Source organism: Phalaenopsis equestris, unplaced genomic scaffold (genome assembly GCF_001263595.1).
Source record: "Phalaenopsis equestris unplaced genomic scaffold, ASM126359v1 Scaffold000038, whole genome shotgun sequence".
Classification (NCBI taxonomy): domain Eukaryota; kingdom Viridiplantae; phylum Streptophyta; class Magnoliopsida; order Asparagales; family Orchidaceae; genus Phalaenopsis; species Phalaenopsis equestris.
Window position 1 is genome coordinate 938,232 of NW_018164480.1, and position 18,137 is coordinate 956,368.

The 18,137-nt window shown below is 34.6% G+C and overlaps 1 protein-coding gene across 1 annotated transcript in view; it reads left to right on the forward strand.

Annotated features, from left to right (window-relative positions):
• Window positions 1-12,331, forward strand: part of LOC110019028 (polyadenylate-binding protein-interacting protein 11-like) — a gene marked incomplete in the record, with an annotated part of 20,647 nt that extends 8,316 nt beyond the window's left edge. The window contains 7 exon segments of the mRNA XM_020716544.1: window positions 9,825-9,897; window positions 10,005-10,117; window positions 10,220-10,279; window positions 10,371-10,418; window positions 10,728-10,796; window positions 11,616-11,677; window positions 12,013-12,331. Coding sequence (XP_020572203.1) covers window positions 9,825-9,897; window positions 10,005-10,117; window positions 10,220-10,279; window positions 10,371-10,418; window positions 10,728-10,796; window positions 11,616-11,677; window positions 12,013-12,061 — 474 coding nt within the window.
• Between the last annotated feature and the right edge of the window lie 5,806 nt (window positions 12,332-18,137).

The window sequence follows — 18,137 nt, forward strand, 5'->3', positions numbered from 1 at the left end:
ATAAACGGACATGCAAATATGATTTTACAAATGAGTTTTGTCTGTGTGGTTTGATGAACAAATGAGTGGTATCAAATTGAGAGATTAAAGTTTTCAACCTTAGAGTTCAAAGTAAGATGTCGAGAGTCTCAAAATAGAGTGTTGCAAAAGCATGAATCCCAAACCGAAATATTGTGAAAGCTTGAGGATGAGAGACAAGAGGATTTTGAGTTTCAAAACCAGAAAAATGATTTAAGAGTTTTAACTTAGTTCCATTTATCATGATGTTGAAATTAGTTGTAAGTTTGAGTTGATGAGTAGAAGTGACTTTTGTTAACTTGTATATTTTGACCCGGAAATTGAAAAAAGCCGCTAAAAAAATAAAAAATAGATATAGTCTAAAAACACTAGAGGAGAAATGACAAACCTTCATAGAGAAAACGATCAACCTAGACCACAGTGACTTTATAAATCCAATTGTAGGAAATATTCATCAGAAAAGCAATAAACCTACCATGTAGGCAAACACTTTTGAGCTTAAACCCATAATAATTCAAATGTGAAAAATAGTCAATTTGGATGATCGCCTATAGAAGACACAAACTTATACATTACTAGTTTCTTGAAATTCTATGCAACTTTTAGGTATAACGGTGTCTCTGATGATATTGTTAGGCTTATGTTATCTCCATTTTCTTTGAGAAATTAGGTCAAACTTTGGTTAAACTCGTTATCCCTCAGATCTATAGCCACTTGGACAAATTTAGTGATGCACCAAATATCGTGATGCGTGCACCACGCTATTCATATCAACTGCACTATCTAGAGCTTCTTTGTATTGTAGCAAATTACTTTGAAAGCATGCCGATGTATGCTTCAAAGTGCTTGTCCATGTAGTAGTTGCATGAAAACGCTCTTCTTTTCTGTGTAGTGCATTGCTTTGCTTCGAAATCATGATTTTAATGAGTATAATTATGTCAATAAAAAAAAATGTAACTTTTTTCATTCAAGTTATTTAGTATTTTGATTCTGATAACTAATTGAGCCCGAGGTTGGCGTAACTTAGGACAAACCAGAAGTAGGGATGAAGATATAATAGTTATGTTATGATTTCTTAGTAAAGTGAATATCGAATGTCAAACCTTACAACCACCTCTATTTAAACTAACTACAACATGTATATTAATTACTAAATGAATCACTAAGGTAGAATAATAACATTTGCGATGTTGATAATCAAGTAAATGTTGCTATTGATTTACCTAATCATCTATTGCTGCACATATTTATTTGCCACCATGGTGCGTCCTAAACTATTTCTGCTCCAATTTAGAAGAAGAATGCTTGAGTTCTAGTGTGTTAATGTGATCAGAAGGATTGCATTCATAAATATCAGGGACATTAATGGTGGGAGAAATGTTCAATTCAATTGTAAGAGAAATGATTTAAGCATTATCCTTGATTTTTTGAGCGATAGGAAAGGGGCCATGCTTGTGTTTACTTGGTTTGGAATAACTACCCACATGAAATCACTCCTTTCTGAAGTGAACCATGATTAGATTATCCTCCTTGAACCCTTGGGAAAATTTATTTTTATCTACCTACTATTTATAGGATTGTTACTGCTAGATAACTTTTTTTTATATTTTTGAGCATTGACTTGAAGTCGGTAACGAAGCAACCAAGTTTTATGCTGCTTTGCTTTGATTTTTTTTTTTTTAAATAGCAAGGTGCACTGTTTGAATTGTGAGTTTAATATAGATGATGATAAATGGGTGCTTCTAGTGGATCGAATTACCGTTGTATGCAATTTTAGCTTGACATAGTATTACATCTCATTGCTTTGGTTATTCTCAGTCTAAGCATCAAAGCATATTATGAAGTGGTAGGTTTACCACTTTAGTGTGGCCATCTGTTTAAGGATGATATGTTAAACTCATATGAAGTTTGGTTTGTAATCTCTTCCACAATTCTCATAAACAACAGCTCATAATTTCAACGTCTTGGTTTGAGGTAAGGTTTCACGGAATTTCATGTAATCGAACAATGTCTCTAAAAAAAAGATTTGAACTACATTAAGAACATTGACCGCTTTTTGCAAACCACAAAGTGAGCATTTTTTAGAAATGATCTATCATAGCCATAACTAAGTCGAATCTTGTGTCTTTGGAAGGCCTAAAACAAAATCTAGACTTAATTCTTCCCAAATTGTTTTAGGGATGAGTAATGGCAGATAAAGACCAATGTTTTGAGTTGTTCTCTTATAAATTTGGCATATATCACATCCTTATACGAAACAGTGAACATCCCGCTGAAGTCTAGACCCAAAGAAACATTCTGCTTATTGAGCTATTGTTTTGTTTCATCTTGCATGTGCTGCTAATCCCCTTGCTTGCATATCTTTTATAAACTGAGTACGAAGGGTTGTATTAGGATTACACAATTGGTTGCCTCTAAATAAATATCCTTGTTTTAGTAAATAGTCGACAACAATGGTTGTAATGAGCTATTCCAACAATTTGTGAAGTATCTATCTTTTTCATATAGCTCTTTTATGGATTCCATACAAGTGATCAACTTTTGAACAGCCACCAGCCAGTTAGCTCTTTGGCTGAGGGCATCAACCACCTTGTTACATTTTTCACCTTTTTGTTCAATTACAAAGCTAAATTTCTATGAAGACGTAACTCATCGAACGTGTATTAGGTTCCACATTTTTTGAAACTGAAGGAACTCTTGAGATTTATGATCAACGTACAACATGAATTCTTGGCGGACTAAATAATTCTCCCAATACTCAAGTTCTCTCACCACAACATATAACTTTTGCTCATAAGTGGACCACTCTTGCCTTGCTACATTCAAATTTTCACTAAAGTATTCAATTGGTATGTTATCTTGTGAAAGAATTATCAATCAAGAATCACAGAAATTAGACAGCTGAATTAGGAGTTTCCTATAATTAGGAGCTTTCTTATTTAAATTATTTACAAATTTCTCTCTTTTAATTTATTTCTTTTAAATATACATATTCTCTACTTATTTAGAATAGGAATATTTATTAGGTTATCTAAAAGAGATTGTCAAACTATTATTTATTGGAATGAAAGCAAAGGAAAAAGACATTCAACTTATTTGCTCAAAACATTGGCATTGTATCAGAGCGTCGAATCTTTCCGGTCTAAATCTTTCGTCATCTTCCCTAGCCAGCCTTTGGGAATCGTTCGTCTTCATCTTCGAGCTTATTCTATCTTCGTCAGCTGCTTCCTACGTCTTCGACTGCAAATCACCGAGAGTTTTGTCTGTTTCGTCCACTTCGGCTTAATCCGAACGCCATTGTCATCTTCACTAGCCTTCACTGCTCTTGCGACATCTTCGACTGCTTCTTCGTTGCTTCATGACTCGCTTTGTCGACTGTGTTCTGTGGCATCTTAAACTGCTTCCATCGAGTCTTCCTCCAACTACTTCTTGCAACTCTTCAACTGCTTCCACTCAAGGATCATCGACTTCGGCTTCGACTTCGACTTCGACTTCTTCGTCGCACTCAAGGATTGTAGCCTTCAACTTAGAATTCCTCTCCTTTGGTCTCGAATTGAATTCAAGGCAGTGCACGAGTTTTTGGTTCTCTTTGGTTTTCTTTGGGTTTCTTTGGATTGTTTTGGATCTCTTGGCTTTCTTTGGATTTAGGTTGATTTCAATCAACGAATTTCTTGGCAATCAATTTGTGAGCGACAATTCTGTTTAAAATGTTGTCTGAAATCTTTGCTATCAAGTTTATGAGAAAGAATTATGCAGCTGAAAATTTCAGTTTAAGATGTTTTTAAATGGGAATGAGCTTTGGGAGTAAATTGATGGGTCTTCTCTAGCATTTACAGAGCCGAAAGATCCTGGTCAATGGGAGGCAAAGTATGCTCGGATTGTTTCTTGGATTTTGGGATCTATTGATGCTCATATGGTGAACAATTTATGATTCTTTGGGACCACTATTATATCTACTAAAGTTCTTTCTCGACAACGTAATAAGTTTCTTGTTGGCAAATTGATGATTCTTGATCAGTCATCATCAATTTGAAAGGAAATATGAATAAAAAAGCACAGAAATCAGGCAGCTGAGTTAGGAGTTTCCTATAATTAGGAGCTTCTTTATTTAAATTATTTCTAAATTTCTTTCTTCTACTTTATTTCTTTTAATTGTATATATTATCTTTTTATTTAGATTAGGAATATTTATTAGGTTACCTAAAAAAATTGTGTAGACTATTATTTATTGGAATGAAAGCAAAGGAAAAAAGACATTCAACCTATTTGCTCAAAACATTGACAAGTCACCCAACACCAATAGTCGACGCATCTACTTTAACTTGAAATGGCTTTTCAAAATTTGACACAACTAGTACAACAACTTCACACAGAGTTTTCAAAGCTATTTTGTTAATCAATTTTCCATATGAAAGACTCTCCCTTTTAAAAAATATGTAATTGGAGCCATTAAAACACTGAAATTTCTTACTGACCATCTATAAAAATTAGCTTAGCCATGTAAACTTTGGACTTCTGTCGAGTGCGAGGGATAGGCCAAGATTGGTTGGCAACAATCTTACTAGGATCAAATTAATGGCTTGTGAACGATTTCTTAGTAAAGGGAATACCAAAAGGCCGTCACACTTTACAACCTCTTCTATTTAAACAAACCGCAACTGGTATATTAACTACTAAATAAAACATTAAGTGTTGAGAATTTTAGAGCAAATAAATGCAAGAATCGACGCAAATCCAGAAAGAAACATGATTTAACGAGGTTCAACAAAGATGCCTACGTCCTCGGGAGTAGAGCAACGACTTTTCCTTCAATTTAGAAAAGGCGTTGCCCCCGTACCCACAACCCACATAACGATAACTCCCCCTGATTGGATTGATGCTTCCGTTACGCTCGCTCCATTCTGCTCCAGCATCTGTCCCTCATCTGGTATATGAGTCATATCTAACAAATCTTCACATTAGTGAATATCTAGCACTTTAGGAGAAAGTTACCCGAGAGTTTCTCAAATAACAAAGTGGATTGAGCCACCGTGTTTGTCTAGCAACTGTAAATAATCAACAAGTTTAAGCAATGCAATAACTTGTTGATAATAACTGGCTTGGTCAACATATCAACTGCATTCTCATTAGTATGAACCTTTTGCAAAAATATCTCACCAGAAACAATTAATTCTCTAATCTTGTGATACCTGACATCGATGTGCTTAGTTCGCTTATGGTACACCTGGCTCTTGGCTAAATAAATGACACTTTGACTATCACAATACAACTCAACTCCACCTTCGTTAACACCCAATTCCTTTACTAGCCCAGTAAGTCATAAGACTTCTTTAGCAGCTTCAGCTACTACCATGTACACAACTTTAATTGTAGATAATGTCACAATAGGCTAAACTGTTGATTTTTAATATATAGGCTCTCCACAAAGAGTAAACACAAAGAACAAAGATTTCCAATATATAAGTGTAAGTCATCCAAATCACCTGCATAGTCTGAATCCGCGTACCCCACAATTGGAGGATCATTCTGCTGATTGTCAAAAATAATTTCATGTTCTATAGTACCCTTCATATATCTGAAAATTCACTTGACTGTTTTCCAATGTCGCATTCCAGGTTTAGACATATATTTGCAAACTTGACTAATAACAGGAGCCAAATCAGGGCGAGTACATACCACTGCATACATCAAACAACCAACTGCACTGACATATGAAGCCTTTGCCATGTCTTCAATTTCTCTATCTGTCTTCGGACACTGTTCTGAAAAAAGCTTAAACAGATTTGGCAATGTAGTACTAAGAGGTTTTGCTTTGCTCATCTCAAACTGGTCTAGCACTTTCTCAACATAGTCTCGTTGAGATAAACACAGTCGTCTTAAGTCTCTATCTCGATAAGTCTCCATTTTAAGAATTTTCTTTGTAGGACACAAGTCTTTCATATCAAATTTCTGGCTCAATAAAGCTTTCAAACCAAGTACGTCATGTATGTTCTTTTTAGCAATCAGAATATTGTCAACATATAGTAACAAAAAAATAATAGAACCATCATCAAGATTCTTGACATAGACACAACAATCATACTCACATCGCTTGTAGCCAATCTGAATGATGTAGGAGTCGAACCTTTTATACCATCGTCTTGGATACTGTTTCAACCCATACAACGATTTCTTTAATCTGCATACCAGATGCTCCTATCTATGTTGAGTTAATCCTTCTGGCCGCTCCATGTGAATCTGCTCCTCCAGATTACCATGCAAGCATACAGTTTTAACATTCATCTGCTCCAGATTACAAATCCCAAATAGTTATCCCCTTATGCTGTGAAAAATCCATTGCTATCAATCGAGCCTTGAACTTTTCATTTTCTTTTTCTGATATTGTTGTTTTCCTTCTGTATACCCATTTGCACCCAATAGTTTTCTTTCCCTCAGAAAACTAAACTAGTTCTCATGTATGATTTTTCTGCAAAGACTCCATCTCCTCAATCATTGCACCCATTCATTTCTCTCTCTTGGTTGGTGATAGCTCCTTGAAAGGTGGCTGGATCATCACTGCTAATGAGAAGTGCACATGAGACCAAATCTTCATAATTCAATCGCTTGGAGACCTTATATTGTTGTGTCTCTGTCTATCTTTGGCTAGATTATAATTCTACAAATCATCTGTAATGAAATCACCACGCGTTGAATTTGAATTTTCAACTCTCTCAGTTGTTATTGAATGTTGTTCTAAATCCATCTGCACTGTATCTGTAATATTCTCTGGCACTTTGTTTTGATTTTGCTGCAACATGAACTGCACATCAAAAATGACATGTCTATTGATCACCATCTTCTTTGCAATCGGATCTCAAAGCTTGTATCCTTTGACACTTTTTTATAGCCCAGAAAAATACATTTCTTGGATTTTAGATCAAGTTTTGATCTTTCATCGTCAGGTGCATGCATATAAGCAGAACAACTTAAAATTCACAAACTATCAAAATTAACTGCATTGTCTGTCCATATATCTTATGCAACCTTGTCACCCAATGATGCCCGAGGCGATCTATTGATAAGGTAGCACGCCATGTTTATAGCCTTTGTCCAGAAACTTTTAGGAAACCCTGCATTCAGTCTCAAGCATATTGCCCTTACAATTAAAGACCTGTTCATCCTTTCTGCAATGTCATTTTGCCGCGGTGTCTTGCGAACTGAAAAATGCCTCTGAATCCCATGCTCCTCACAAAATTTCTGAAACTGCGACTCTGTGTACTCTATTCTATTATCAGAACTGACTTTAGTCTGTTTTCCAAGAACACAAAACTTAAAAAAATCGAGCTTACAGCTTTTAACACCATGCAACAAATTTCTTTTATTCGATTCAACCATCCCATGTTCAATAAAATGACCAAGACGCATGTGCCATAATTTTGTATTATCATCATCTGACTCAACAGAATGAACTTCATCTACAACCGTACTCCCCAACAGTTTGTAGATATTTCTTGCAGTTAACTTTTCTTTCATCACAGTCAATGCACTCTTAACAATTCTGATTGTTTCCCTATTCTCATCTGTTTTAGAAATAAAACTATTTCTATGTAGAATGGTCAATGAAATCAATTTCTTCTTTAAATCTGGAATACATTGTCATCGTATATCTTAATTCCGACTTCACAAGTACCAACAATATTGCAACATCTTTAATCACCTAAATAAAAAGAGTCAGAATTAGATGACATGTATAAGTAAACTACTTCCTGCTAGGTGTTATGTGATAAGAGCATCATGAATCAAGAATTCTATGCATCCATGAACTAAGTTGATGAAACTGAAAGCATATCACCATCACTGCAATCTGAATTATCACTCTGCACCATACTTACAGACTTGGATGATGCATCACGTTTATTCTCAGTCTGTTTCTTAAGCTTTGAACAATCTCTCTTTATATAACCCAGAACCTTGCACTTGTAGCAATGAATCGTCTTTTTGCCTTTAGACTTTAATCTAGAATTTTGTCTTCTAGAACCCTCCTTTTTCTTTCTTCCACGATCCTGATTGCCCTTAACATATAAACTGTCACCATGAAAGCTTTCTCCTGCATTTTGTTTCCGTTGGTTGTGAGCCAACAATGCTGCAATAATCTCATCAACTTTGATTGTTTCTTTTTTATATGTAAGAGTAGTCACCATGTGTTCATAAGAGGAAGGTAATTAACACAACATAATCATTGTTCGGTCTTCATCCTCAATACTCACATCAAGTCGTGATAAATCTGTGATTATTTGATTGAAGATATTCATATGCTGTGTCAGATCAGAGTTTTCTTGCATCTTCAGCTCATACACAGCTTTTGTTTCAAATACAATTTATGTATTAGTATTTGAGCATAAACTGAGTTTTCAATTCCTTCCATACCTCTCCTGGAAATGTTAGATTCATTACGCGATACATAACCTTATCTGTCAGACATAAACGTATGGTTGTTGTTGTTCGTTATTGCAACTCTCTCAAATGTTCTTCCTCCATGGTGTCTGGTTTCTTTTCCCGCAAAGCTTTCAAGATCCCTTGTTGTGTCAATAAATCTTTCACCCTTGTTTGCTACAATATGAAGTTACCAGTTCCATCAAACTTCAATACTTCGAGTTTTGCACCAGAGATTGTCATCCGAGATTAGTCCCACTGTGATCTTTTCCTATCTTGTGTTCTGCAGATTTCTGTTCCACCGAACCGTCGCGCGAAGATTTCTCTATCGCGAAAATTGTCGTACGAATCGTCTTCAAACCTTCTCATGTCGCGAGAATTTGGTCGCAGAACCCTCCCCTAGGCCGAAACCCTTCTCAAACTGTTCGCAGCCTTGCTCGCAAGCCCTCTGCGTTGTCGAACCCCTTCGCCGAATTGCTCGCAAGCCTTCTGTGTCGCTGAACTCCTTCGCTGAATTCGTGAATGTCGCGATTTGCAGATTTGCGTGCTCTTCTCGTGTCGAACTGCCAGAATTCTAGTCGAACTTTTCTGCCAAATCGCTGTATCCTTCTTCGTCCTTCCTGCGCCGATCTTTTCTGCCCTTGAAACTTGCTCAGATACCACTTGTTGAGAATTTTAGGGGAAAAAAAAACGAAAATTGACGCAAATCCATAAAGAAACATCGACACAAATCTAGAATAACAGAGATTTAACGAGATTCGACAAATATGCCTACGTCATCAGGAGCAGAGCGGCGGCTTTTCCTTTAATTCAGAAAAATGTTACAGAAATCAGGGATACCTCCTGGGGTTACAAACAAGCCCATTTATAACCCCAAGAGTAAATCTTAAGTACAATATGTAATTACAACATTACCCTTGTATCGTACCGCGGGACGTTACCCCCGCACCACCAACCTACATAACGTAACTTCCCGATTTGGACAGATTATTCTGCTCCGCTTCATTCCAGCGTCTGTTCCTATATGATATATGAGCCATACCATAATAAATCTCCACCTTAGCGAATATCCAGTCCCTTAGGAGAAAAAGATACCTGGGAGTTATACCTGTATCAATGTGGGTTGGGCCACCATGCTTCTCTAGCATTTGCATACATTCAACAAGACCAAGTAATGCAAGAACTTGTTGATAGTAACTGACTTGGTCAACATATCAGTTGCATTTTTATCAGTATGAACCTTCTGCAACAGTATCTCACCAGAAACAATCAATTCTCTGATCTTGTGATACCTAACATCAATGTGCTTGGTTCTCGCATGGTACACCTGGTTCTTAGCCAGATAAATAACACTCGCCATCTGCTGCTCTTAAATTCTTTTTCTTTTTATGAAGGTTGTTGATTGTCGCATATGCGGCGATCCTAACTCTGTTCTTCGATTCGCTTTTGTAGAGTTCACCGATGAAGGTAATTTTGTCTGCTACAATTTGGATATTGAATTATTGTCAATGCTTATATTTATGCAAACGGCTTTTTTATCATTTAATATGATGGATATGATTGTAAAACTTCAGAAGGTGCAAATGCTGCCCTAAGCATGTCAAGGACATTGCTTGGGTTTTACCCAGTAAGAGTGCTCCCTTCAAAAACCGCAATCGCACCTGTCGACCCTAAATTCTTGCCAAGGGTAAGAAAAATAATAGAACTGCCTGACTGGCTTACAATGTTAACCTTTGATGCTTTACTGAATCTCTGTCTGATATTACCTTGTTAATTATTTAATTTTTAGTCTGAAGATGAGCGTGAAATGTGCACAAGGACCATCTATTGTACAAATATTGATAATAAGGTATAAGTTCTAGATTATCTTGTTTCTCGTAGAAATAATTTTCTTCTTTTTCACCCATATTTATACATGTTAATGTTTTTATTGCTTAAAGGTTAACCAATCTGAGCTCAAAATTTTCTTCGAAAGATCATGCGGACCGGTTAGTTGTTCTGACTTCTGATTGCAAAAAAATTTCCTTGTGGGCAAAACAAAAATGAGAAAAAAGTGTCAAAGTGGTCCACAGACCTTTTTGCAAGACGTCATTTTAATTCTAGTGTCCATAGAAGTGTCAATTTACTCCACATATTCTTTTAATACAGGCTAAAATGGTCACTAATGAGGATTCTTTCAGTCCTATTTAAGGAGTTTGGAACTAACTTGACACTTTATGGACTGTGGGACTAAACTGGCCCCATGTAGTTTTTCAAACCTTGATTCTCATTGCAGAATTGAAATTAACTTGTTACAGGTGTATCATATGAGGCTGCTCGGAGATTATCATCATGCCACTCGCATCGCGTTTATTGAATTTGCAAGGGTTGGTATTTTCACCTTTCTGATCTCCTGTTGTCTTTCAAACATTCTTATAGTGTCGTTTTAATTTGTATTTTGTAGCTCAAACATGAAAATACATTTTGCAAAATTGTATCATATCCGGTGCTTGTAAATGGAACGGAAATTTGTATTTTGTATCTCAAAAATGAAATTACATTTTCTGAATTGTTTCATCCCCAATGCACGTAAATGGAACAGTAGCGGAAGTGAGAAATGAAGATGGGAGAAGAAACAATTTCGATACTATTTCTAAAAAGGCATTATGAAGTTTATTGATTTATGCAGTTCAAACGATTATTGTTGCATTTGAACTCATTGTCCACCTATATTGGTTATACTTTTAAGAAATGGGAGTCATGCAAGTTTAAGAAGGGAGATTTATATATACATGCACTCAAAACATTCCTATTTACAAATTTAGCACTCTCTTTCATCCATTTTTAAAATTCTCACTCAAAATATCAAAATTCAGAATAAACCCCAACCGATTTTCAATTTTACCAAATTCTCAATAGTGTGATCGTGGCACATGCAAATGTATTGTTTTTGTAGTTCAAAAAAAATCACCTGGGTGGTGCTAGTTTCATTAATAGTATTATTTCAAGTGTTGTGTATGTTATTATCCGTAATTATGTGAATGCCCCAAGATTTAATTGTGATGAAGATATATTGCATATTTAAAAATATAAAAGAAACTTTGTAAACGTTCCTATTGTTTGATTGGTACATAGATTCAAATCTGCACAGGAGAAAAAGTTTGAAACTAGAAAATCACTCAGGCTTTTGCTTTTTGCTTTTTCAGGCTGATAGTGCAATTGCTGCACTCAACTGTAGTGGCGCTAGACTGGGGTCCTTGCCATTAAGGTATTTTCCTTAACCCCAACTTCTGCTGAAATGCTGAATATGTTCAATCTTTAATATTTTTTTTCCAAAAGAAAATTTACATATCTAACACTTTAAATTTCAATTTTTGCATGCATGCCACTTTGCGTATGAATGAAAAAGGTGTATTTAACTTTTTAAAAGTTAAAATGGTGCTATTTTCAATGTGATATGAAAGATTTGAGCGGCATAAATGCAAAAAGTAAAACTTTGGCGTTAAATATGTAAATATAAAGGAATTGGGTGGTATGTTTGTTAATGTCCCTTTCCCAAAACTTCATAACCTATTTTTTGTGTTCATTATTACTATATATTAGGGTGAGTCCTTCAAAGACTCCGGTGCGCCCTCGAGCAACTAGAACTTGATACATATACAAAGGCAACTTAAGGTACTATGCAGTTTGTTCTATTGTTCATTTCGTTTTGATTTGATTTGGTTTATTTTGTTGGATCCTCGGCATATCGGAAGGAGTTGGTTGAATCCTTGAGGCTTACAAATTTATCACAAACTGATGCTTGACTGGATATCTATTGTCAAAGCTTTTGTAGAATTATTATAGATATTTTTATTGAAACTTGAGATTATTGGGTTTCCAGTTTACCATTTATGCTGGATTCAGTTTGGCAGGATAGATATTGTGCTTTGATTATTGGCGAAATATTACATCCGAACTCCGGATCACAAATTTTAACACTAACTAATCCCAATATATTACGGTGGGCCCACTTGACACGTGGTGACCCACCATTAAACTCCGGATGCATCCAGTGTCCTGACTTAATATTTTTTCGTGATTATTGGTTCATATTGGATCAGGTACGCAACAAATAAATTAATAACTGCTGCTTTAAATCGGCTATTTAATTTGCTAGAAAATCACTCAGGCTTTTGCTTTTTGCTTTTTGCTTTTGGAAGAGAGTGACTGCTTAAATAGGTCAATAATAATAATAATAATAATAATAAGGTGCAGTCATCAATTGTTCAATCAAATCATAAATAAATATAAATGATGGGAGGGTTCAGAGTGAGTTATTGAGCATTCATTAGATGGTTAGAAAAATGGAAGATAAATGCAAATGATTCCTAAGGCGCCGGTTTGGACCGTTCGGTTTTCAAATATGTTAAACTGATTACAACTAAAATATGAAATCCGACAATTTGAAGTAGCCAAAATAATGATAAAATTAAACCACCAAAGTTTGATTTGGTTAAAATATCAGTTTTTAGCCTTTTTAATTTATTCGGTTAAATGAAAATTGAAAATAAAGTAATAATAATAAAAAATTGAATATTTAGGTTTCATTTGCATTTCCAGAGTTTTGATGAAGCCCGTCGCAAGCCGACGTTGCTGTCCGGATGGCCCAATATTTAATTTATTTATGAGTTTTTGGTCTTGCGTCAGCGATACATTGCCTTCAATTGTATACATTGTACGCATTGACTCCAAGACTTTAATATTTTTTATTTAATTAAATGAGGCTTTTCTTAAGAAATTTCGTCGCAGACTTTATATTTTTGTGTTGTTGTTGAGAAAATCTGTATCGTGCAAGTTGATAAAGGCAAATATCACATCAGTTTACTTTGTCAATCATAAATTAGAAGCAGGCTCCCGTTGTAATATTTGATTATTGGAAGATTTAGAGCCTGTTTGAGCAGCTGTAGTTTATTGAATAATCTGCTGATAAATTGATAAAAAATAATCTGTTGATAAGTTAGGTGCGGTGACTGTTACAAATTTTTATTTTTGTGAAAGAGTCAGACCGCAGCCATAAAACTCCCACCACACCTAGATAGATGCGGCTATCTATTGTCAAAGCTTTTGTAGAATTATTATAGACATTTTAATTGAAACTTGAGATTATTGGGTTTCCAGTTTACTATTTATGTTGGATTCAGTTTGGCAGGATAGATTTTGTGCTGTGATTATTGGCGAAATATTACACCCCAACTCCGGACCACAAATTTTAACACTAACCAATCTCAATGTATTACGGTGAACCCACTTGACACGTGGTGACCCACCATTGGACTCTGGATGCATCCAGAATCCTGACCTAATATTTTTTCGTGATTATTGGTTCATATTGAATCAGATACGCAACAAATAAATAAATAAATAATAAATAAATAACTGCTGCTTTAAATCGGCTATTTAATTTCGAGTTTAAGAAGAGAGTGACTGCTTAAATAGGTCAATAATAATAGTAATAAGGTGCACCAGTTTACCCAAACAGGTCAGGTACGTTTTCAAAACACCCCAACGGATCCTTAGGTACATCACACTTGTCCAAAACTTTTACATACTCATCCTTATTTATGCATAAAAAATATATTATATATTTTAAAAATTAAAATAGTGATATTTCCATATGATATGGAAGATTAGAGCGGTACATCTATAAGCATCAATTGTTCAATCAAATCATAAATAAATATAAAGGATGCAGGGTTCAGAGTGAGACATTGAGCTTTTATTAGGTGGTTAGAAAAACGTAAGATAAATGCAAATGATTCCCAAGGCGCCGGTTTGGATCGTTCCGTTTTCAAATTTGTTAAACTGATTACAACTAAAATATGAAATCCGACGATTTGAAGTAGCCAAAATAACGTCACAAGCCGCCGTTGATGTCCCGATGGCCCAATATTTAATTTATTTATGAGTTTTTGGTCTTGCGTCAGCGATACATTGCATTTAATTGTATACATTGTACGCATTGACTCGAAGACTTTATTATTTTTTATTTAATTAAATGAGGCTTTTCTTAAGAAATTTCGTTGCAGACTTTATATTTTTGTGTTGTAGTTGAGAAAATCTGTATCGTGCAAGTTGATAAAGGCATATATCACATCAGTTTACTTTGTCAATCATAAATTAGAAGCAGGCTGCCCTTGTCATATTTGATTATTGGAAGATTTAGGGTCTTTGATTAATGGAAGATTTAGGGTCTATTTAGGCAACTGTAGTTTATTGAATAATCTGCTGATAAATTGATTAAAAATAATCTGTTGATAAGTTAGGTGCGGTGGCTATTATAAATTTTTATTTTTTTAAAAAAGTCAGACTGCAGCCATAAAGCTCCCACCACACCTAGATAGGTGCGGCATGAAAATGTTGTTTTCAACGTTTTGAAAACGCATAAGCTGCCAAAACGCAATTTACCCAAACAGGTCAGGTACGTTTTCAAAATAAGCTGTCCGTACATCACACTTGTCCAAAAGTTTTACATACTCATCCTATTTATGCATAAAAAATATATTATATATTTTAAAAATTAAAATAGTGATATTTCCATATGATATGGAAGATTTGAGCGGTACATCTATAAGAAGTAATATTTAGGTGTTAGATGTGTAAATACATAAGAATTGGGTGGTATTTATGTAAATGCCTTTATTATTATTTAATCTTTTATGAGGTTTAAAATATGATAATAATTTTCAGGTACAACTTAGAAGTAGACTGAATAAGGTTTGTTCAATGTTAGTCTTGAATCTTATAATGAATATATGTTGACCCTTCCTTATCGTACTAAAAGATATATTAAACTTTGTGTTGGAAAGTTTCAAATACTTTGATGTTTTCAATCATGTCTTAAGGACTTGATTTAGGTTCTTTTGTCTTTGATTCAGACTGCCTTCGACGTTGTCGGGTTTGGCTTAACAAAACATTGTTAAATTTACTCTAAATTTGTTAAAATGGGGTGTCTAATGATTCAAATATTGATGCTAGAGTTTTATAATACAAAAAGTGTAATGATTATATTTAATTGGGAAGATTTTCACTTATCATTTCAACTAAAATAGATTTTATTTATAAAAAAATTCAAATGATAATGTAATAGATTAGATTGGGGAATAAAAATATTTTTTAATGTAGAAATTTTTATAAAATGATAAGAGATGTGTCTACTATAATTGCAGTATATGCAATCTTCAAAATGAACTGAAGAAACTGCCTTAAATGGACCTTTAGCCAAGATTAGTTAGGAGGGGGCAAAATAATGTTCATAAAGGAATAAGAAAAATTACTTAGTGGTGAATGTTTTTGATAAAAAAATACAGAAAATAAATTGGGGTCATTAAAACCTTTAAATATTGAAAACATAGGGGAAAGATGAAGCAAATAGCTAAGTTCACGATCTTGAAGAAAGCTTTAGACCAACTACCAATAGAAATCTTTGTCGACTATTACATGTGGCTCTTGTTACCAAACTATTATCGTGTGACTATTGTAGACCAAGTACTGTCTTGTGTTGTTGTTCCCTAATCTTTGTAATCAAGTCAAAAACTTGTAACAATATGTCCTCCAGTTAGAGAAAATAACGAATCTTTGTAATTTTAAATACATAGTGGATTATTTGTGTCTGGTTTAGGCCTCACAATTTTTTTTTCCTTTCTAGATATTCCACGTAAAGTCTATGATGTCTCATCATTCTATAATTCTTTTATCTGTGTGTGTTTTATCGTCATCAATGTTAATACATTAATCTATTGTGAATTTTATAGCACTCAACAATAATGAAAATTGAATTGGGTAGATAGAAAATGCAATCACCTAAAGTTTTGAAGATGAGCTGAGATTTGCATTAATGGTCCACCTGAATTATAAGAGTATATTTAGGGTTTAAGAAATTTTATTTTGATTTGCTTTTCTCTATTCTTTTTGTGTTTTAGTTTCATTTCTTAAATCTCTAGCTTGGATTACCCGTAGGTTGGTTTATAAATTAGTTAATTTTTTTATCTAAATCACAAAGAAAAAAGCACGAGTGAAATAATAATTTTAACTGAACTAAATCTTATTAAGATGAAACAAAAATTAAATTCAAGTATTGGACACTGGCCGACCGACAATTTACCCAGTCCAAGTCGGTTGGCTCATTTGACCGTGGAAAGAATTGAGCGAGGAGTAATAGGAATGTTCAGACTTATTACCTGCTCTCCATAATTTCTCTTCAGCTTCATCTTACCTCTGTTCTCCCAGAGTCGCTCTTCTCGATTATTTGCAGCCGTCTCCTCTCTGTACCAGGAGAAAAATTTGCGTACAAGACGTACGCAGTGCTGCGTACGTCAACGAGGTTAGTCACAGGGTATTGGGGGGTATATCTACGTTATACCTCTTGTAATCTCCTTGTAACCTAGATGTACCTTTTAGTAAGTTCTGTGCTTCTATTTTCATATATTTGTAGGTTACAGATAGGTTACAGGTATGTTACAGAACAGTTACAGAGGATACAATGCGGATATAACCCTCCAATACCCTTTGAATAACCTCACTGACGTACGCAGCACTGCGTACGTCTTACGTATGCAAATTTTTCTCCTATACCAGGATTTCTGAGGAAATGAAAAGAGTCATACTCCGTGCAAAATCATGTATAATGTCTAATATGTCCCCATGTATATTTACAAGTATGCAATTCAATTCTCTATATGTATGGCTTGTAATTACTATTGTATGCAATATTCTATAATGGAATAAAATGAAGTATGTTTCATTTATCTTTCTCCAAGGTTTCTTGTCTATCTTTTTTTCTTCGTCTCTTCTAATTCCCTTAATCTTCTCAAGGAGGCAAATTTTAACTGAACTAAATCTTATTAAGATGAAACATAAATTAAATTCAAGTATTGAACACTGGCCGACCGACAATTTACTCGGTCCAAGTCGGCTGGCTCGTTTGACTGAGGAAAGAATTAAGCGAGGAGTAATAGGAATGTTCAGACTTATTACCTACTCTCCAAAATTTCTCTTCAGCTTCATCTTACCTCTGTTCTCCTAGAGTCGCTCTTCTCAATTATTTGTAGCTGTCTCCTCTCTGTACCAGGAGAAAAATTTGTGTACAAGGCGTACGCATTGCTGTGTATGTCAGGGAGGTTATTCAGAGGGTATTGATACCTCTTGTAACCTACATGTACATTTTAGTAAGTTCTGTGCTTCTGTTTTCATATATTTGTAGGTTACAGATATGTTACATGTAGGTTACAGAGCGGTTACAGAGGGTATAATGTTGATATAACCCTCCAATACTCTTTGAATAACCTCACTGACGTACGCAGCACTGCGTACGTCTTACGTACACAAAATTTTCTCCTATACCAGAGTTTCTGAGGAAATGAAAAGAGTTATATTCCGTGCAAAATAATGTATAATTTCTAATATGTCCCCATGTATATTTACAAGTATGCCATTCAATTCTCTATATGTATGGCTTGTAATTACTATTGTTTGTAATATTCTATAAGGGAATAAAATGAATTATGTTTCACTTATCTTTCTTCAAGGTTTCTTGTCTATCTTTTCTTCTTCCTCTCTTCTATTTCCCTTAATCTTCTCAAGGAGGCGGCAAATTTCAACTCTAAGCCTATAGAAAATTCAAGTGTATAATTTTTTTTGCATGCAATCTTGCTAAAATATTTATTCGATAGAAAAATCATATATATATA